Source organism: Alosa sapidissima, chromosome 4 (genome assembly GCF_018492685.1).
Source record: "Alosa sapidissima isolate fAloSap1 chromosome 4, fAloSap1.pri, whole genome shotgun sequence".
Lineage (NCBI taxonomy): Eukaryota > Metazoa > Chordata > Actinopteri > Clupeiformes > Clupeidae > Alosa > Alosa sapidissima.
Window position 1 is genome coordinate 27,410,211 of NC_055960.1, and position 22,354 is coordinate 27,432,564.

At 43.1% G+C, this 22,354-nt stretch overlaps 1 protein-coding gene and 1 long non-coding RNA gene across 3 annotated transcripts; one reads left to right on the top strand and one right to left on the bottom strand.

The window, feature by feature from the left end:
* The first annotated feature begins 830 nt into the window (after positions 1–830).
* LOC121706800 (adenosine receptor A1-like) lies at positions 831–3,621 on the top strand. 2 transcript variants are annotated; one of them, XM_042088826.1, is made up of 3 exons: positions 831–1,217; positions 1,319–1,670; positions 2,121–3,621. In XM_042088826.1, the coding sequence occupies exons 2-3, from the start codon at positions 1,336–1,338 to the stop codon at positions 2,755–2,757; spliced, it is 972 nt and encodes a 323-aa protein (XP_041944760.1). In that variant the 5' UTR covers positions 831–1,217; positions 1,319–1,335; the 3' UTR covers positions 2,758–3,621. The 2 variants fall into 2 exon arrangements, with proteins under 2 accessions (XP_041944760.1, XP_041944759.1); XM_042088825.1 differs by having other exon boundaries at positions 831–1,670.
* A 2,370-nt stretch (positions 3,622–5,991) lies between these two features.
* LOC121706804 lies at positions 5,992–14,918 on the bottom strand. Its single transcript, XR_006031165.1, has 2 exons — positions 13,972–14,918; positions 5,992–6,325 (listed from the first exon to the last, which is right to left on the bottom strand). It is a non-coding gene; the product is annotated as an uncharacterized LOC121706804 (long non-coding RNA).
* Between the last annotated feature and the right edge of the window lie 7,436 nt (positions 14,919–22,354).

Here is a 22,354-nt window from a genome sequence, read left to right on the forward strand (position 1 = left end):
TATATATTTATTTTACCTGAATATTTTAACTTCAAAATTAAATGTAAAAATGAATGTCAGACGAAATGTAAAGTTTGACTGACTGGATTTTGTATACAAAACATAGTGAAAACTGTCTAAGGTCACTCTCACTCTCCTTTGCTAAAGAGCTAAATGGTTTAGTCCGCCTGCACGATTCATTAGGTAGTCTATCTTTTGTTTATTTAGTTGAGCATCGCTAGTAGTGGACCGCTAATTGTTATGCTGCTGGTGCAATGTCTTTCTCCAAGACAGCCAAGTCAGGTTACTAAAAACAAAGGCCAAAACAGGAAAAAGAGAGACATCAAAATGAGGGGAAACAACTGCTAATAAACTTCTTTCCAAAGAAAGGTGAGCACAAACGTCAAAACACGAAATCCCATGGTGTTTGCTTGAATATCTCCGCAATCTTTGGTGCTAAAACGAACTGAGACAACCCATTGGAATAGCGGAAAATACACTTTCATAGGTTAGGCTAATCTGATGCATCTTGTGATCCAGCTCCATCTCCATCACTTTCATAAAGACTGCATGGCGTCAGCTTGATTCATGTCCTGTTGTAGGCTACATGCTGATCATTATCACTAGGCTAGTGGTTTAGGGCGCTGATTTTTTTTTTCTCTCCCTTTCTGTTTTCGTTAGTCTTAACTTTTTTTTTTACTCAAGTAACGGATGGGATTTTTGATGTAGCGAAGTACAATACTTCACTCAAAAAGTAATCAAGTAAAATTTAAAATACCGATTTTATAAACTACTTAAAAAATACAAAATACACAGAAAAACTACTCAATACAGTAACGTGAGTAAATGTATTTCGTTACTTTCCACCTCTGGCATTCAGCCTTACTGTATGTACTGTACATGAAAGGAAAAGGCCACCAGTCAATTTGGTCCATGAAAACGATGTGCTCTCTTCAGTGTTCCGTGGACACAAAGCAAACCAATTTGTGTATTCCGTGGACAAAAGGCGTTACGATGTAACGTGGTTTCGTAATGAATATATGTATTTCGTCACACAAAAGTCATTCTGTCCACGAAATAAGGCATGTTTTGGCGCCCCTAAACTTCCTGTTTAGCTTTGGTATTGGTGTGTGTGTGTGTGTGTGTGTGTATTTAAGAGATTGCAGAGACTGTTGCTATCAGAGCACCTTGAAGAATCCACACATTGAAAGAAGTTCCTGTTGTGCCATCAGTGCAGGGTAGGTTTTTCAACACAAGAAGTCTACCTGAGCTTTTCTCAGAAGAGCTTTAGACGCCTGTTCAGAAGGAAGTTCATCTAGAGTTTAATTCTCTGTTTAAGTCATTCTTTTTAACAGAATGGCCAAGCACATAGAAGTTCTCTACACCGTGCTTGAGGTCCTGATCGCTGTGGCATGTTGCCTTGGTAACCTGCTGGTCATCTGGGCAGTGTGGGCGTGTGGTGCCATGCGGCGGCAGCCCACCTTCTGCTTCATCGTCTCTCTGGCTGTTGCCGACTTCCTGGTGGGGGCTGTGGCGGTACCTATGGCGGTTCTGGTGGACGGACGGGTCAGAACCTCCTTCTATGGCTGTGTGACCCTGTGTTCTGTGGTGGTCATTTTGCCCCTAGCCTCAATTCATTCACTGATGGCCATTGCTCTGGACAGGTTCCTACGTGTCTACATCCCTCACCGGTAATCTTCCTCCACATTCTATGCTCGCTTCACTATTCTTGCCTTCCCTTCAAAGTTGTCAATTGCATGGGTTACTAGTAACATTTTTGCTTTTATATTTTGTGGGTGTGATGGAGCAGGACAATTGGTTAACCCAAGCTCACCCACTGCTTCAAGTCTGTGTGGCTAAAAGCATCTGCAGAATACCAGCCACGTTACTTTTCTTTTACTGATGCATTTATCTTTATTATCACAGTAAATACGTCCTCTAGCATTGCTATGCTTACTCTTGTATTGTGTAATTATGTCAAAAATGTCTGTTTTGAAGAATAACCTAACTAATTTGTGATTCATCAAATTTGACATTGACATGACATTGAATCTCAGTTGCAGTTACTTTTTTCAACAACGACTGCATCATTATTGTTTGAGTTTTACATGATGGCAGTGTTATCTAATCCTTCTTTATAGATACAAGGGAGTTGTGACACAATTTCACTCCTGGTCTATTGTGGGAGTTTGCTGGTTCTCTGCTGGTATATTGGGCTTCATTCCTATGTTTGGTTGGTATCGCCATGATACTCTTGAATACATGGAAGCATCCAACTCGACAACCATCACTTGTACATTTCTGGCGGTGATTCCAATGCCATACATAGTCAACTTTATTTTTTTGACCTGCTTACTCCCACCTATGCTGCTTATGATGGTGTTGTACTTCTATATATTTAGAAGGATCCACCAACAGTTGAGAGGCCATGGACTGGGCGGCAGTGAGTCTCGGTCTCGTTCCTACTACCAGAAGGAACGGAAACTCACCCGGTCCCTCGCTGTCATTCTGGCACTCTTTGCTGTTTCCTGGCTACCTCTGCATTTCATGAACATCACCTCCTTCTACGGTACTCTAGTTCCTCACCAGGCCTTCTATGTCGGCATCCTCCTCTCTCATGCAAACTCAGCTGTTAACCCAGTCGTGTATGCTTGGAAGATCCGCAAGATCAAGTCTGCTTTTAAGATGTTGTGGAGCAGATACCTTCTATGCATGGAGTACCAAGAGACCCCAGGGGGCAGTCAGGTGACCAACAGCACCAGCACCACCAGGAATTAGCAGCACATCAAGGTCTAGTGGTCTGAAATGCTGGCTATATTTGATATGAAGAGTTTGGTTCCAAAACCCTATCTCTCCATTTTTAAAAACAGTAATTCATGTTATTTAATTGTGTATTTCAGGTAATATCAATACAATTGCAGTTGTGTGATTGAGTAAAGATAAATAAAATAAGAATAACCTAACCCAATTACAGTTCCACTGAAAAAATCTGGAATACAAAATAATATAATTAAAAAAAAAGGCATTTATGAAAATGCATTAAAATGGAGGATATAGCGTTTTGGAAACAAACTCTTCATATGGACTTATATATATCAGATTGCATCAGAGACACACACTGACTAATACAGTGTGAAATGCTACAATAGATTTTAATTCAATACTGCTTAAATACCATACAGTCTCGTTCTATAGAATGCATCTTTGTGAAATAGCCTTGACTAGAGTTCAGGGTAAATCATCCACCTTGTGATAAACTCTATGCAGTTCCACCTCCCTGCCAACAGAGGTCAGCCTGTCATAACTCTTAAGATAATTTTGTGGTGCCTGTAATTTGTTAGCCCCCTCTTTTGGTGAACTGAATATTTAACAACCACACTTTCTGTCAACTATGGGCAGCTGGCAGGAAACAGAGAGCCTGATGAAATCTACAGTTTGGGATGACTATCTGAATAGCCCCAGATGAACATTAGTCAAAGTTGCCAGAAATGTTTCTCAGTTTATTGTGTGTCCTAATGTATGCTGCATTTCATAAGGTCAAATAATATTTGATGTGTTCTCATACTTTTTGTATTGGTACATGTTTTACAGGATGTATGTAGGATTATAGTTTCATAATAAAACATAAGTGTGTGAAAAGTATATTGTAGGATTCATTATCAAGGTAAATACAGTGTTATAAGAACACAGTATAAATTGTCATGCAGACGCTATAGCTTTCTGTGAGATACCATCCACCAAACTTAAGCTGACTTGTTTTATTTGTTTTTAATGCAAAATATGGTTGAATAATGATGTAATTGTACACACACACAAATATATTATCGAGTTCATATTAAATGTCTATTTGAAATAATAAAGCCCTCATATTTAGACAGATTATTTTTTAGGCCAAATGTCATTATCGTTTGTTAAAGGTACTTACGCTTTGATAAAGGCAGAATGTAGAAAACCAGCCAGACACATGCTTACTGTGTCCCTCGAGGAAGGCAATAGACTGTATAGTTATCACCTAAATAGGGTTTCATCCCTCCCGCAAACTATACAACCTACTACCTCACCTCGCTGAGACACCCCATCACACAGGACATGAGAGCAGACCACTGGTCAAGACATCACCAGTCCTTTTACAGTCCATAACACATGAGAGAAGTACACGGGTCAAGATAACTCCTCATCACCAAGAGGCTTCATCGACACACTGTACATAATGAATATATGTCATATTGTGTCTACATTTACAATGAATGCAGATTAACTGGTAAATTTGCTTTCCACATTGTCATAAGGAAAACATAACCACTGCAAAGACATGTTTATCACACTGCATCATCAAGAGGATTTATCTATTTGCGTAATGAATATAGCTCTAATATCATTCCTAGACAATGGGTAGTCTACACAAAAAAGTATGGTAACACTTTATTTTAATGTGTCGCTGTTACAGTGTACCTACCTAATTAGGTACAGTGGTACAACCTGTGTAACAACATGTACTATCAGGTACTATCATTGTACTTGCAATATGTATTTGTGGGTACCTACATATAGTTGTTACATTGTAATACTGAGTGCTTTTACAAAACTTTGCCAATTTGCCTACATTTTCATCAGAGGCAAAGAGCTGACCTGAGACCTGCTGGATGGGGTAAATCTGGTCATGATAGATTTAATATACAAACCATTCTTAGCTCCAGTCAAGGCCTCATTGTCTCCAGTGTACATGTAACAGCTGTGCTGCTACAACCTTGTTACTCTTTGATACAGTGGAATAAACCTATTATGTGTACCAGTTAATTACTTACATGTACATATGACATGTATGTTATGTCTTCGATGTCTTGGAACAGGTCTACTAATTCACTACATAGTACATATATCAACTGTGTTGGTACACACGTATTGCTCTTTGATACAGTGGCATAAACCCATTAAAATGAAGTGTACCAGTTAAGTACTTACAATTACATATTACATGTATGTTGTGTCATTGGTGTCTTGGAACATGTCTGCCATTACCCTACATACTGTAGTACATGTATCAACTGTGTTGGTACACATTTATTACTCTTTTGATACAGTGGAATAAACCCATTAAATTAAAGTGTACCAGTTAAGTACTCACATGTACATATTATATACATCCTGTCAATGATGTCATGCATCCTGTAATTGATGTGCTGAAATGTGTCTGCTGTTACACCACACAGTACATGTGAATTAGCAGACCTGTTCCAAGACATCGAAGACACAACATACATGTCATATGTACATGTAAGTAATTAATTGGTACACTTAAGGTTTATTCCACTGTATCAAAGATTAACAAGGTTGTAGCAGCACAGCTGTTACATGTACACTGAAGACAATGAGGCCTTGACTGGAGCTAAGAATGGTTTGTATATCAAATCTATCATGACCAGATTTACCCCATCCAGCAGGTCTCAGGTCAGCTCTTTGCCTCTGATGAAAATTTAGGCAAATTGGCAAAGTTTTGTAAAAGCACTCAGTATTACAATGTAACAACTATATGTAGGTACCCACAAATACATTATGCAAGTACAATGATAGTACCTGATAGTACATGTTGTTATACAGGTTGTACCACTGTACCTAATTAGGTAGGTACACTGTAACAGCGACACATAAAAATAAAGTGTTACCAAAAGTATTTCATGTCATAAGACTGGTATAAGCATGTGATAAACATGTTATAGGAGATACCGTATAGATATCCTGTCACATGTCCTCACAGCAGTTTGTAGCAAATGGTTTGATAAAATTTTGTTACCAGTATCAATGATTGCCAAAATGTTTTTTTCCAAAAATGTTGATGCTACTGAAGCAACAACAGCTAACATTGTCATATGCATCACATCTGTCATAGTGTCATACCTTTGGACAATTACCAATACGACATCAATGAAAGTGAATGTCATCATCATCATCCACATCTATGTGGTATCTTCCCAGACATGCTCATAGCCATACTCTGATGACAAAGGGCTCGCATAAAGTTACTAGATAATGTTTAATATGGGCAGCATCATTGATGTTACATATTTGGATATGAATTTCTGCCTGTGTCCTGGACGTTCCAACAGATGTGGTGAGTGGTAAGCCTGGAGGTCAGTCTGTCTCTTTAGGAAAGACAGTAGATTGTATAGTTATCTCAGAGGGAGGATCGCACCCCACAACTATTCAATCTACTACCTCAGCCTCAAGAACAGCTGTCAATTAGGCAAGAGTGAGCCATCATCCAGTCATCATCCAGCCAGGACTAAGCCAGCAATCAAGCCGTCTCTCAATGGTCAATGGCCTGGCAGCTACTCTGCAGAACAATGAACTGGAGAAAAAGAAAAAAGAGGGAAGGGGAGAGAGAGAGAGAGAGAGAGAGAGAAGGTGCTTTATTAGATGCTCATAGTTACATGTCTCAATATAGTGTAAATTGCGCTGTGCTTTTAAAATATCTCCTTAGAGTCACTGAAGTGGAAGTGAAAGGTTTAAACTTGCCAATAAAAACAAAAACACAAGGAAGCCATTGAGTGAAAGTACATCAATCAATTCACAAGCGAACATATGAGCATCAGTGTGTCAGATGTGTATAGAAACACACAGACTGATAGAACATGAACAAAAGCTGGACAGACTGTTTCTGATCGGGGGAGAGAGAGCCAGCCTCTCACTGGGAAAGGGTTGGGGTGTCCTCTTTGCCCATAGCCTGGTGATGGGAGTTCTCTAGCTGCCATTATCCTCAAAGGCACAAAGAGAAGGGAGTCTGGTAGCAGTTTTAAAGAGAATTACCTTGAGGGAACAATTAGCGTTCCTTAAAAAAAGGAGGGGTTGAGTTATACCCTGTGAGCTCTCAGCTGAATGCAGAGAACTGCCCCTAAGCAATGGTCAAATGAAATGTTGAGGGTATCCTAGCGTCCAGCACAGGTGGGTCGTTTGGATAGAAAAGCCGCGCACAGTAATTACAAAGCCAGTATTTTTTTTTGTTGCCAGGAACATTACAACACAATCATGAGGCGGCGCACGCACAGTGCAGCGCAGGCTTCTCCGACTGTGCTAATTTCTGGAAGGCTTAAGCGTAACTCACTGGCAGTCAGAGTGAGGTTGGCATGAAGCAGAGGCAAGCGGCGCCAAGAAAGAGCGAGCACCCGTTTTTCTTACAAACTTGGCTCTTTCCCGCCCCACAAACCAGCGCAAGCTTGCTGTTTAACAGGCAGAAGTAAAGAGCTGAGTTTAAACATGGCTTCCCCTGGCTGACTCCCGCTAGCCTGCACAAAGCTGTGCGTATAGGCTGCTGCCACCAATGCAAAGAGGGGAGAGAGAGAGGAGACCTAACAAAATGGCCGCTCTTCGGCCATTTTAGGGAAGGGCTGGGCTTTCTCAAGTCAACACGTGGGGGAAGATCCATGAGCTTCCTCTGAAACGTAACAATTGCACCAAAATATCAAAACTGAGACCCAGCCACTGATAGTCCAAGAGAGTCCAACATATTTGGTAAGATTGACTTATACAGCAATACACCTCTGTATGTTATAGTTACATACCATTCATATATCATTAGGGGAAAGTTTCAGAATCAATTTTTATTCAAGGCCGTGAAACAAACATTATACGCTCGATACTTGCCACACCATTCATTCATATAACAGAGAAAAGATGCTACCCCATCCAGGTTTGCTACCATCAAAATCTGTACACCCCAAACAATCACACTAGGAATCAGTAAAGTCTACAAACACACTCGTTGACCTACACATCGAAATAGATCTTAGGCACATCTGAGGATGAGTATACTGTAATAAAAGTTCCTGAGAAGAAAGGACAATGCCATAGGCTAGCCAGCTACCACCACTGCTGTGTGTGTGTGTGTGTCTGTGTGTGTGTGTGTGTGTGTGTGTGTGTGTCTGTGTGTGTGTGTGTGTTTGTGAAGAATGACTCGTCGGTTTGCATAAATTAGCATGTGAAACAGAGGCGGGTGAAAGGCGGTGTCGGGGCAGGTCATTTACATGTGGGACTGCGCTCTGGGCTATAACCACAGTGGACGGACAGTGATGGAAATGATTTGGCAGAGCAGCAGGGCAGTGGGGCAGCGAGCGAGCACTCACAGGGCTGGACTAAGAGAGCCTGAGAGAGGACATGAGGAGAGAGGGAGGGAAGAGGGGGATAGTGGATGACAGGGGACGAGAGGAGAGAGGGAGAGAGCAGAGGAATACTGGTGGGGAGGAGAAGACTAAGAGGGGATGCGAGGATGAGCAAAAAAGAGAACAAGAAAGCGACGAGGAGGAGAGAGGACAGTGGGTGAGAGGAAAGGATGAGAAGAGAGGAGGAAAGCGAAGATGAGAGGAGGACAACGTGAATGAGCGGAAGAAGAAGAAGAGGAGGGAAGGATATGAGGACGGAACAGGAGAGAAAAGTGAGGCTAGGCTCTCTAAGTGAAGTCCTTAATTGAGACACAGAATGAATTGGAGGGTAAATGGTGTCAATGTCCTGTCAGGAGTACAGAGGGACTAACCCACTACGCTGACAAAAAGTCGTGTGTGTGTGTGTGTGTGTAATCGTTTTTCCATATTCTATTTACACTGATGCTGCATCCAGCTGATATATATATCTTAGATGACCTGTCTGGAAAAATCCAAATCTCATCTTCTGCCTCTCCCTATCTCAGTGCAAAGCTATGTTCAGTACCTGACCTACGCCAGGTTTCTGAAACACATCCATGGAAGAGGAGGCACATTGGAACAGAAAAGAAATATTGAATAACATTCCAATCCCTGGCCAAATGTGATGATGACCTCTAGAGACACTGAATGCCAACAGACAGATAGCCATGCATTGAAACAGACAAACACAAACAGAGTTATTTACCATGCAGGAAACTATTGGATGACAAAGGAAAACACATGTGGTGTCTCAAAATGTTAAAGGTGAGAGCAGCAGGCAGGACAATAGCACTAGACACCCTGCTCTCAAGTTTGAAAGAACTTAAAAGTGCAGACAAATTGGAAGCTGTTATATATCAGGTTATAAATGAACACAATCACCCCACTTGTTTTTTTTTTTAGTCTGAGCCTTTAAATGTAGAATTAATAGAAAATACAGAGCTAATAATGCTAGTTTGTTTGTGAGTGTTCAAATGCTTACAAGCAGGGAATGCTAGTACTGTTGGAGGACATGTATTAATGCATGCTAATCCTCTCACAGCAACTTGGCCAGTGAGCATCTGACAGGGTGGAAAGTGGAAACTGTGGTATAGAGGATGTGCTAATATGGTGATTGTCACACTGCTATTCAGCCTGTTAGCATTCACATAATAAATGGGGGGGGTGAAGCTGTTGACAGACATGTAGTAATGTGTTCTATTCCTCGTTGCACTGGAGTCGCTCTCTCTCTCTGAGTCCTCCAGCGCCATGCTGTACAGAGCACAGGAGCTCTTCCTGTGTGTGGTGGAGGGGCTCTGGCACAGCACTCGAGAGGTTTGGCATGGCGCGTGGTTTTGCCATCTGTGAGGTATTCTCTACCGTGGCCCCTGCGCATTGCGTTCCTTATCACCCACTTTGTGCCCCAACATCGCTGCACGGGGTCTTCCTGCTCGCAACGTGTGTGTGGGTGTGTGCGTGTGTGTGTCTGTGCACCACACTCTACAGGAATGACCTGATAACTTCCTATTCCTCTCTGTCTGTTTTTTGTATTTGTGTGACTAGTTTATTTCATTAAGAAAAGCTTTACAGAATGCCACATTACAACAGGTCTTCAACAACAGGATCTATAAATAAAACTTACATGTCTAACACTAACACCATTCGGCATAATCACAGACTTATATTTTAATTAATAATATTACAGTTTGATACATTCATTTGTTGACATATTTGATGAAAATTAATTTACTATTGAGCATTTTTGGATGAAGTAATGTTAATATTGTAGTTTGCTGTTTCCTGCTAACTGATGCCTGAAGCTAGGCTACTACAAAAACCTCACAACATACGTAATTGCATTAGTTATCACGAGTAGAGCACAGATTTTTCATCTGTTAACCATTAAATGCAATTTCTAGAAGTAAGCAAATCCGTAATTCATCAGCGGAGAATATTATTCATAAACTACAGTAGGTACCATCGATAAACTGTGTTTTACATACCACTTCCATACTAGCTGCTGCAAAAGGTTCCTGTTTCAGATAGTCTGTGATTATTGTATGTGTAGTCTTTCTCCTTTCTGAGCCAAACCATTGATCTAAACAATATAGGAGCATTTTGGCCTCGCCGATCCCATGCTCTCTCGTCTCACTCTTAGCCTCCTGTTAGCACGCTGAGCTGAGGGAGTGCACCCTGTATGCTAAAATAGCAAAGCTAAACAGGAAGTTTGCCCTGGGTTGACCTTGTTTGACTTCTTCCTGGGGTTTGTGAGGTCTGCTGAAGGCCATCCTGACAGCGGGTGAGTCGGGAACAGGGACAGGCCAGATCAGGGCCAGAGTCGGGTTCTAGGATCAGGCCAGCATTTTGTAATCGCACACATTGTGGCATACACATAGTGGCCTCTCCCTCCCTTCCTCTCTCTCTCTCTCTCTCTCTCTCTCTCTCTCTGTCAAACACACGCACACACACACACACACACACACACACACACACACACACACACACACACACTTTTCTTCACCTGATGTACAAATGACCCACTGAAGACCCTGCCTAAAGAAAATTTTGAGCTGGTGGCATGGAGGAACTGAAATTCGTAGGTCAAGAGCATGGTTTTCAACCTGACTTTAAGTCGGGCACATAAGCACACTATAAGAGCAGATATTTCACACTCAGCTCAGAGAGATAATAAAAACACATGATGATGGTTCCTTGTTTGAAGTTAAAAGTTGTGCCAAGTTCATTGTTTGTAACATTCCTCCTGTCCTGTTGCTCTGCAGACAAGTATTTTTGACTTCTTACCATGTAATAATGATAATATCTTCACAATAAGGTAATTCATGCAGAGTAAACTGTATAATTATTCACTAATAACAAACTATAGTTACTGTTTGAACAGAAATACAGTATGTTGCTGATTTACACTTTGTGCCAGTCATTTTCATTTAATCACAGGCTTGTCTTGTGTTAGACCAACAGTGATTGTGTATAAGGGTATCTAAACTAAGCTGCAGGCATTGTATCAGACTGCAAAGGTTAAAGAGATTTGAGCGTCTGCACTTATTGTTTCTGATTCATCAATACGGCCAGAGTGTTTATCTCCCAATGGCTATCTGTGTCTGGCCTTGACTGTAATCCATTCAGAGTGTTTATGCACCCATATTTCCTGATAAAAGCACACAGGCTTTGTTCCTGGTAACCACAACGGCACAGGGGGAGGGGAGGGGAGGAGCGAGGATGGGGGGTGGGGGGTACGAAAATAGCAGGAAGCAGGAATGGCGTGCCGGAGAAAAATATCTAGTAACGTGACGGGTTCAACTGAGGAGACGAGAGGAGGAGGAAGCAGGCTCATTTTTGCTCTGTCACTCCGCCCTCTGTTAGAAACTCCTCTCCTCTCCTACATTAGTGCCCTCCCCCATTGACTGTTTTAACTATGAAAAACATACATGAAAACTGTTTGGACGTTTCCTGTTTTGATTTAGATTTGTGATATATTCTTTAAAACAACGCCCAAAAAAATGCCTGTCGCATTCCGCATATCTTAACAAAGAAAGTGTTATTCTGCATGTATTCCTGTCTTGTGCGGTGTAATAAGGCAAGATGGCGAATAAAAGATGCCACTACTTTTTTCTAACCAGTCCGAATAATGGTCATTTGGCAATTTAGTGTTATATTTGGTGCAGATATCAAAGATTTGGTGCAGATGTCAAAGATGATTTTTTTTCAATTATTTTTTTTAAACAAAATCCTGATATGGAGGTCTTGGTCACAGGACATAGCCAGAATCTGTCCGATCTGGTTTAAACTGGTTCCCAAACATGTCCATGTAAAGTAGGTTCATGTCAGTTGAAAGCGCTCAGATTCATTTTAACAAATACTGTATATTAATCTGTATTGATAACATGTTTAAATGTCCTGTTTTAACACCTAAATGCTGATTTTATTGTTTTGTCAAAATAACAATATGTTAGACAATTGCATCTTTAAAAGAGAAATTACTGATTTTATGCTTATTGCATTGATTACTGACGGATTGAAAATGTGCTTAAAGTTAAAGCCGATTTTAAAGTTCTTTCCGATACTAGATCTAGTATAATGTACATGTAGGATACATTTCGGAATATCAACACATTTAAAGGAAGAACTTTAAGCGTGAATCTAAACGTCATAACCTTGGGGATAATGCTCGGACAATTATATTCAGTATATGGAGTGCCATATTAATATTCTTTTTGTGGAGATCAACAAATTGATGTCAGAAAGCATTTTTTCCCTGGTGATGGTAAAATTAGTACTGTGCTGGACTATACATAAGGACATAAAAGGAGCAAGTCAAAGCACAAAAGGTTTTAGTCGTGTCGGCAGTGCATTTGTTATCTGAAAGTTAAGCTTGTGGAAAATGACTTTGCCATTTATCTAGATGTTTGTTTTTGGGGCCTTGGGAGCTTATGATCAGCCTCTCCCTCTTGGCCTTTACAATATATCACGTTTATATTTCAGCAGGATTTAAGCCTTGTATGAGCGGCTAGTACGAAAAGCCACACGTTAGACCTCGAGGTCTTCTTGACCTGCTCCACATTCTGCATACACACCCAGGAGCCTGTGGAGCTGGGTTCTGAACACACCTATCACTGTCGGGACAGCTAGTCGCCCCCTCCTCTTTGACACTCAACACAGCAGTTTCAACTGTTTCCCACACTGACATTTACATGCATGCGAAAATGTATTGATAAAGTAGCGCAACACAAATATACAGTACCAAGTAAGGGAGAAATGGCGGCGGATAGGGCAGACACGTGTACAAGATGAAGAGGAAGATGAGGAAGTGCGGAGCCATGAGGAAGAGTTGCAGGAGACTGGGAAGGAGATATGAGTACAAAGCAAACAGTGAAATCAAATAGCATAGTAGAATACAAGGGTGTGAGTTTAGCTGGAGATAAAAATGTCTCAATACCTGGCGGGTGTCGACTACAAGGCCGAACGGCGTGTGCGAAGCCTCGAGAAGCGGAGGGAAGCGAACGGGCAGCAATGGCGAAAAAAGCTGGTGAGAGAAAAGGAGAAAAAAAAAAAAACGGGGGAGCAGAGAGAAAAAAAAAAGGAGGAGAGGAACGTCTGTTTCCACGTTGGGTTGACTGTCGGCTGGCGGGACAAAAGAGAGAGCCAGAGAGGTACGCTGGGAAACTAGCCCAGCCGGGAAGAGGGCATGAGTTGGCATGGACCACTCCACCCCCCCTACCCACAGGTCTGGCCATGCCCCCCTAGTTCCAGCCCAGATCGACTCTGCCGCCAAAACAAAGAGAAGGACGAGAGAGCGGACGGTCAGGCGGGCGGACGAATGAGCAAGTGAAGGAGAGAGTGGACAAGAGGACACAGATAAGGAGTGTGTGCGTGCGACTAGCTGGCTGGGGCTGACTGTTGAGGAGTGTGTAATCCAGTGTCTTTTTGTGGTGACAGACCCAGCAAGCGGGCGGCTCTGTAGTAGAGTGGTTTAGCCTGTTTGCTGTATTTGGGTACAGAGGTAGAAGGGGCGGCTTAAACCCACTCACCCCCTCAGGCCCGCAGGGCAGAGGCAGATTCCCTCCAAAACACAACAGACATTTCAACACACACACACACACACACACACACACACACACACACACACTCGCACACAACACAACATGCCCGTGCTGCGCCGCCGCCGCTGCCGTGCACGACACTACCCAACCCCAAAGCGAGGGGGCAAAAAAAAAAAAAAAAACAGGCAAGAAACAGAGAGAAAAGAGAAAAAAAACAAAACAACAACAAAGCAGAAAGCCAAACATGCACCAGGAAATACAGACAACAAAATCCAAATACTCACTAAAAATGTCCGACATCTCTTGTCAGCCGACCATGCCAGCGATCTCCACGACAATGTCCGGGATTTGCGAGGTGTCCAGGAGTGAGGGCTTGACGGCGTCTCTGCGAGTGGAGCGTGTGGTGGAGGCTTTTGTCAGGAGCTGGCAAGCGTCCCAGGTGCTTCATGCCTGACGCAGCTCTACCCCTGGACTCCTCACTCACTCACTGGCTCGCTCGCTCACTCCCTCACAGCCTTTAGCTGTTCGCGAGCTGCCTGCCTGCCTGCCTGCCTGCCTGCGTTGGGTTGGGTTAGTTTCGCTCTTTGGCTCTCGTTCTCTCCCCTCAGCTGATGACAGCAAACACTTTAGGCCATCTCGTCACAGCTGGCAAGTCAGTTGGATTTGTGCCAGAAAATAACAAAAATAAAAAAAATAAAAAATCATCATAAACTCTTGACACCTTCTGAACATGCAGGCACTGTCTGGACACATCACCTTTTCTCTGCCCACAGAGGCAGGTGAAAACGAGAGTGTCGCCACAAGGGCTCTGCTTGCAAAGGGAATCCAGTTTGAGCTTTTAGTCATTTCAGTTTGTTCTCAAAAAAAAAGGAGAGAAAGAAAACAAAAGAAGCCAGAGAAAAGTTGAGTCTGGAGAGGAGGGAGGAGGGAGGAGGGAGGAGGGGGGGGGGGGGAAAGTTCAACTTGTGGATCCCGCTGATGAGAGATAGCTCTGATAAATCCAGTCGGAGAGGAGAGAGGCATGCGCGAGGCGTGCGCGCTCCCAACCAGGCTTCCCTCCAAGAGAGAGGGCGCGAACGGGAGGAGTAATCCGGTGTCGCCCCAAGAAAAAAAATACCAAAGAAAAATGCTGGAGTGGCTCGGTCAGCGTGGTCAGCGGATGACACCACGGACAGAGCCGAGCCGAGCTGCAGCCTCGTCCTCTCTGTCTGTCTTTTTTCAGGCACTGTCCTGGGCAGCACTCAGTGTGACGTCACTCACACACACACGCACACCAGCGCCTCTCTTACACACTCAAACACACTCCCCCCAACTCTGTTATGTGCTAATTTATTTCTCTGCAAACAAGAGGCAAGCGTGAGAGAGAGAGAGAGAGAGAGAGAGAGAGAGAGAGAGAGAGAGAGATCCTCAAGGCTGTTCCAAAGAAATCACGTATTCGTGATTGTACGTACAGAGAAAAGAGGGGGAAAAAAGAGGAAGAGACACTGTCAGGAAACAAGACACTACACACTGTGTTAGTCTGAACGAAAGAGGGAGAGCAGAGAGAAAGAGAACGAAAAACAAAGACAGTGAGAAAAAGAAGAGCTGTGCGACGATCTCCCTTCACAAACGTGTGTGTGTTAGAGAGAGTAAGAGAGAGTGTGTGTGTGTGTGTCTTCCTGCTGGAGAGCGGCGAGCTTGTAAAACTTTCAGCTGTGCGGGTTTAGGCCAGCCTCTATTGGCAGCGGTTCAAGAAGAGAGCAGTCTGTTGCTGGAGAACTCTGGGCACACCCCCCCCCCCCCCCCCCCCCCCTTCTCTCTCTCTCTCCCTCTCTCCCTGTGTGTGTGTGTGTGTGTGTGTGTGTGTATCTGAGGAGGTACTCGGGGGGTAGTGCCCACGGTCACACTCTGCTTGTGACGGTGCCAGTCGAGGGATGAACTCCGCATGCTCCGGCCAGCAGCTGAGAGGCGCATGCATACACACACACACACACACACACACACACACACACACACACACACACACACACACACACACACACACACACACACAACTGGGAGGAGGAAGAGGCAAGGATTTTTCCCCCTCACTCATTCTCTGTCTCTCTCTCTCTCTCACTCACACACACACACACACACACACACACACGCACACACACACACACACACAGAAAGTCTGCCAAATAGAAAACCTTTCTCTCTCACCCAGACAGATTTAGCTCCATAGCTCTACTTCCTAGTTGTCCTTTGGTCCACTGTCCTCAATGCTGGTAGCACACACACACATACACACACACACACACACACACACACACACACACACACACACACACACACACACACACACACACACACACACACACACACACAGATTCCTCACAAATTCACCTCAGATGACCGCAAAGCAACAGCAAGTCATAATCAACTTTCATATGAACATAAGTTACAACAATAGCATGTAATGTAATAAGCAAAGTGCCCATCACTGTCCATTTATCTTGTTATACATAACACTCTCTCTCTTGCTCTCTGTGTGTGTGTGTGTGTGTGTGTCTCTGTGTGTGTGTGTGTGAGAGAGAGACTGTCTACTGTACTTTGGTCTGTGTAAAGCATGGGACAGTAGCCCAGCTGTATCCCGTCCTCTCCTCTTCTTCTCTTGTATCGCCTCCACCCCCCTTCAGCATTGCCACCTGTTGCTTGTTTGCCCAGCCATGTCACTGTGTGTGTGTGTGTGTGTGTGTGTGTGTGTGTGTGTGTGTGTGTGTGTGTGTGTGTGTGTGTGTCTGTGTGCGTGTGTGCGTGTGTGTGTGTGTGTGTGTGTGTGTGTGTGTGTGTGTCTGTGTGTCTCTGTGTGTATGTGTGTGTGTGTGTGTGCACGCACGTGTGTGTGCTTGTGTAGGGTCAGATCAGGACAACGTCCCGGAGTCACTGTGTCACTCCACCGTGTGGGCGGGCTTAGGGGTGGAGAGACCCAGCCCAATGCCTCAGATATCCTCATTTCTTTCTCTCTCTCTCTCTCTCTCTCTCTCTCTCTCTCTCCCTCTCCCTCTCCCCCCCCCCTCTCTCTCTCTCTCTCTCTCCCCTCCCCACGCAAACACATTGACTTTGAGGAAAACAACACAAAACACTCCTTTCTTTCTCTCTCTCACCACACACTCAACCCCTCCCTTTGCCTCTCTGTAACTACCTGCCTAACTCCCTCTCTCTTTATGTCACGTCTTTGTAGAGTGTAAAACAAAACACCCAACACACCACTTTCCATTACAACCCCATCTCTACCTGTTTTCTCCTATACTGTTTGTGTGCGTTTGTGTGTGTGTGTGTGTGTGTGCGTGTGTGTGTGTATGTGCGTGTGCATTTGCTTCAATGTCTGTGAGTGTGTTTGTGTGATCCGATCTGCAATCTCTCGTACTACTAATGGATGTTTTGCAACTAAATTAATTTGAAAGTGAATTTGTAGATGAGCTGTTCATGTCAACACGGAACAATACACAGGAAAGTTGAAGTTCATCTCATCATTGCCGCCTTCATATGGGTCGTTTGTACATGCTTTTGTCGAGGTGTTTATGTTGATACTTGCTTGCTGCTTGTGTATTGTGTTTAGTATAGTGTGTTGTTTATCTCATTGCTGCTGGTTGTGATTGGCTGGATGTTGTCTAGCAAGGCTGTTGCTTGTGTCATGGCTGAACTGGTAGTTGTGTGGTTGATTGGATGATGTATAATAATTGTGTTGTTTATCTCATCGTTGTGGCTGGTTGTTGTGTGGTTGAGGGGAGAGTCTATAGGGGAGGTGATGTTTATCTTTGAGGCAGTTCAATGAGTTCATCTGACTCATTCCAAGCGTGCCTCAAAATAGCCACCATACGAGAAGGCCTCTCCTAGATCACTCACACACACACACACACACACCCAACTGATACACACTTACAGTGCACACACACACACACACGCACACACACACACACACACACACACACACACACACACACACACAGATATAACAAACTATGCAGGCCAGCACAAGAGTGAAAGGAGTGGTTGACATTCTATATCACACTCAAAGCATTTCACAATAAAGAAAAGTGAGTATCTGTTACTGTACCTGACAAGAGCCCATGAGAAAACTGGATTACTAAATAGTGTGCAGGTTTACCGGATATGTGTAGCACTCTACGAGACAAAGAGAGCTGAGTAAAGCAGCCAAAGTCCATTTTTACTTTTCCAAGGTGAAATGTTCGGTATCAGTCTACAAGTTTTCAAGAATTTTAGTCAATGATAACTTTTTTCACATAAGTTAACCATTGGGGAGGGGAATAAAATGTCGTCATTCTTACACTTATGATGTGAACTATACAACGATGAAGCCCTGAGGTGGCTTGTGAGTGACTGATGATGCAGGCACCAGGCGGCTAATAGCTGGGCATGGGTTAATCTGCCCTGTGTCCAGATGCAGTCCCACTACACTGCCCCGGCACTGGCCCATACGACTGGAGCCCGCGGGCCTAATGACACTTAATGACTCTCTGCTCTAAAGGGGACTGGGGGTGTTGTTGTTGTCGGCTGTGCTGCACTGTAAAGCGTGCGACTGTACAGAGGATCGAGGCTCTTAATCGCCTTCCTGGCGCCAGTTGTCAAAAGACACTCCTCTCTTTCTCCCTCTGTTTCACTCTCCTCTCATTGTACCTCTCCCACTCTCTCTGGAAAATTAACTCCCTTTTTCTATTCCTCTTCTATCCCATACTCCTTCCCTCCTTCTTTCTCTCTCTCTGGTTCATTCACCCTCGTCCTTCTCTTCTCTCTCTCTCTCTCTCTCTCTTTACCCTCTTTATCTCTCTCTTTACCCACTCCCACTCTCTCTCTCTCTATCTTTACCCACTCCCACTCTCTCTCTCTCTCTTTACCCACTCCCTCTCTCTCTCCCCCTCTCTATACCCACTTCCTCCCTCTCTCTCTCCCACTCTCTTTACCCACTCCCACTCCCTCTCTCTCTCTCTTTACCCACTCCCCCCTCTCTCTCTCTCTTTACCCACTCCCCCCTCTCTCTCTCTCCCCCTCTCTATACCCACTCCCTCCCTCTCTCTCTCTCTTTACCCACTCCCACTCTCTCTCTCTCTCTCTCTCTTTACCCACTCCCCCCTCTCTCTCTCCCCCTCTCTATACCCACTCCCTCCCTCTCTCTCTCTCTTTACCCACTCCCACTCTCTCTCTCTCTCTCTCTCTTTACCCACTCCCCCCTCTCTCTCTCTCTTTACCCACTCCCCCCTCTCTCTCTCTCCCCCTCTCTATACCCACTTCCTCCCTCTCTCTCTCCTTACCCACTCCCTCCCTCTCTCTCTCTCTCTCTTTACCCACTCCCTCTCTCTTCACATGCCCTCTCTCTTTCCCTATCTTTCTCCTCACTCTTCATCATCAGTAGTGTCTATAGGCTCCAGTGGTTGAGGATGTGATGACGGCTACAGGCCTGAACAAACTTATTGAGCTATTTACTATATTTACTATATGTACTCAGTGGGTACAGGCCTGAACAAACTTATTGAGCTATTTTGCTATTTGACATCAAATTCTATTTTCATTTTAAGATGTTACCTTCTGCAAGCAGTAGTTTGAAGTATATGACATTATCATAGGTATCCCCACATGGAATGTAGATCAATTCAGTCATGTGCAGGTTATTTTACGCTGAAGTGATACGGTTCATGAACTTAAAGCAACACCAAAGAACTTTCCCTCTGTCACATGCACGCTATTTGTTTATCCAGCACTGGCTTTGCAAATAACAATGTCCACAGACAAGGTAGAATATTTTGCATGACTTATAAAAGTACGATGTATTGCAACATCAGATGCAAGTCAAATTTGTAGTTTCTTATGTCTCATTCCATTGAACTACAGATCCGCTACCTGATCTGGCAAACTTACATAGTGCGGTTATAGCCGATAGAGGGCCGCGAAGCGAATGCAGAATTGCCGTTCACCCTGTTACGAGTTGATGAACCACTGAAACGATTTTGGAAACATTATTTTAAGGTATAAAAAACTCTTTGGTGTTGCTTTAAATTCAATTCAATACAATTCAAGAGAGCTTTATTGGCATGAACGTTTCAGTAGCATTATTGAACATTATTAAAGGTCAATTACTTGTACACATAGAAGGACAAATATGTTTTACTGAATTGTGAAATCAAGTAAGACATTGAAATAAATACCTCACTGGCTGTCCCTAAGGTTATGGCAGGCTGCATCAAAATTTGCAGCCAGAATGGCCATATCCTTATTCTCTCCGAGGATGTAAGGCAATTTTGCCTTATTTGTCCAGGTTCGAAACTCAGGGAGGATTGAATTTAATTTATTGAATAAACATTTTTGTATTTCCTCATATTTCAGACATTCTGTTAAGAAGTGCAGTTTTGTGTCTGCCTTTACAATGGAGAGACTGTGCTCGCTGAGTCTGTACATTGTCAACGTTATCCTGAGTTTTGGGTCTTTTACAGTTTTTCTCAGTCGCTTTGGTGCTTTTCTCAGATCAGAATGAAAATTCTCATAACTATTAGTTCAACCTCCACAACATTTAGTCATTTGTGCATATCATAGTAGCAATTTCTCCTTCCTCTGAACAAATTGCAAATACTTTTGGACATATATCAGTTGCTTTCATACAATTCTCTGCTGTTTTATAACATTATCATTTGCTTATGTCATGTCAGTCAAAATGAACTATACTTATGGATGCTGAATAGTCGTTCCCAATAAAACTAATAGTCTTCATTTCATTGCTTGAGTCATTTCATACAAAATTGGTGAACTAGTTATCAAATTCTGTCACAATGCTGTAGAATTGCAAAGAGCATATACAGTAAAAATGTGAAACGTACGTATTCAGTGTCTTGTACTCACTTACTCTCCTAACTACAGCAATGTGTAACTTTACTGTAGTTTTCAAATGGCTGTACAAGTGTATAGTACTGTCTTGAGCATGTTCAGGTAGTGTCACCTCAGGTAGTGTCTGACCTTTTTTTGCATTGGAAAACACTGAGAGAATAAACTGTCATAATGAAAACATGACAAAGCCATTTGAATATCTTGTTCATAAACGATGGTGTCAAGACTTTTTATTTTGATGACACTGACAGTTTTATTGACATGAATACTTGCTTTTGAGGAATGGACTATCCATTTTGAGCATGTGACGTGCTTTTGCAGGTTATCCACTAGGTTTTGCAGTTTGCACTAATTGTTTTGAGAAATGCACTAACTGCTGTGCAAATGTTAATAGTGATGTGAAAAAAGCACCAAAGCGACTGAGAAAAACTGTAGTGTACTCAGGTAAGTCTATTGTGTATTCACGTTTTAAACGAGTCAAATAACATTGTAATTTAGATTGTGTTTTGGTGACTTCTTTCCCATAGGTGATGTAGTTTTCCTTTTTAGTGTTTGAAATTTGGTTGGGTTGGGTCTAATTTTTCTTGCTACTGTAATATTGTCCTGAGCCTCAGTGATGTGGAATGGTGTTAGATAGATAGATAGATAGATAGATAGATAGATAGATAGATAGATAGATAGAAGGATAGATACATTTTCATCATAGTTCATCCCAAGGGAAATTGTAGGCATCCAGTTCAAGCTCAATGCCAACAACAGAGCCAGCTTTCCTTACCAGTCACTGAGTCTGTTCAGTCACTGAGTCTCAGGACAAGTTGGCTCAATGGGCTCCTTCCTATGTTTTGCTCTTGGCTTTTTAGAGCTAGACAGAGGAGTGAGTCGGGTCACTCATTTTAAGATGTTGCCAGAATGTAAGGGCTCTGTTTTGAATGTTGATAATTAGGAGGTATTGGCCTAATTCTGGCCTACATGCATTGTTAGGTGTCTTACTTTTGCAGAACTCTGCATGCAGCGCTTCAGGGTTTCTCTCTCTCTTTCTCTCTCTCTCTCTGCTGCATTGCTCTCTTGAGTTCGGGGAGGTGGATGCGCATCGAAGAAAGATGCACATTTACTATTGTGACATTGCCCCAGCAGTTAGATGTGTGTGAGAGTTATAGTCAGAGCATTATGCTTCCATGACAGCATAGTCATAATAATGATAATATCATAATGCAGCACAGAGTGCTCTGTATATTTGGCAAGGGAGGGAGAGGTCAGTTTGTGGGAGTGAGGTCTCAATTAAATGGGAGTTCCACATGAATGAGGTCAGGATAGAGAATGTTTAATTTCCTGGGAAAATGAAGTCACTGAATCCAGTCAAGTGCACTTTATTCCCAAAATGCTTTGCATAGCTAAAGCTGATTTGACATACCTTCACCAGTTAAAACAGAAACACACAGGGTTCCCACACCTTAAACCAGTGGTTCTTAAAGTGTGGGACGGGCCCCACTAGTGGGGAATAGAGACATCAGGTGGGACGCAATGAACAGGAGGACATTCGTTTTTTTGTGCCTACATGTATCTTTAATAATGCCTTCTTTTTTGACAATGAAGATCATAGATCCAAAACAAAATAGCCACACACAAACATAAGAGTCATAAACAGACCGACATATGAATCAAAAAATAATCTGATCCAGTGGACTGAGACGGGAAATGTAATGTGGAACCAAAATGGTGGGAAAAAATTCACGTATTTCAACGTTTCCATTTTGCTGGGTTGATGGCGTCAGGTGGGCCTTGAAAATTCCCAACCTCCAAAGTGGGGAA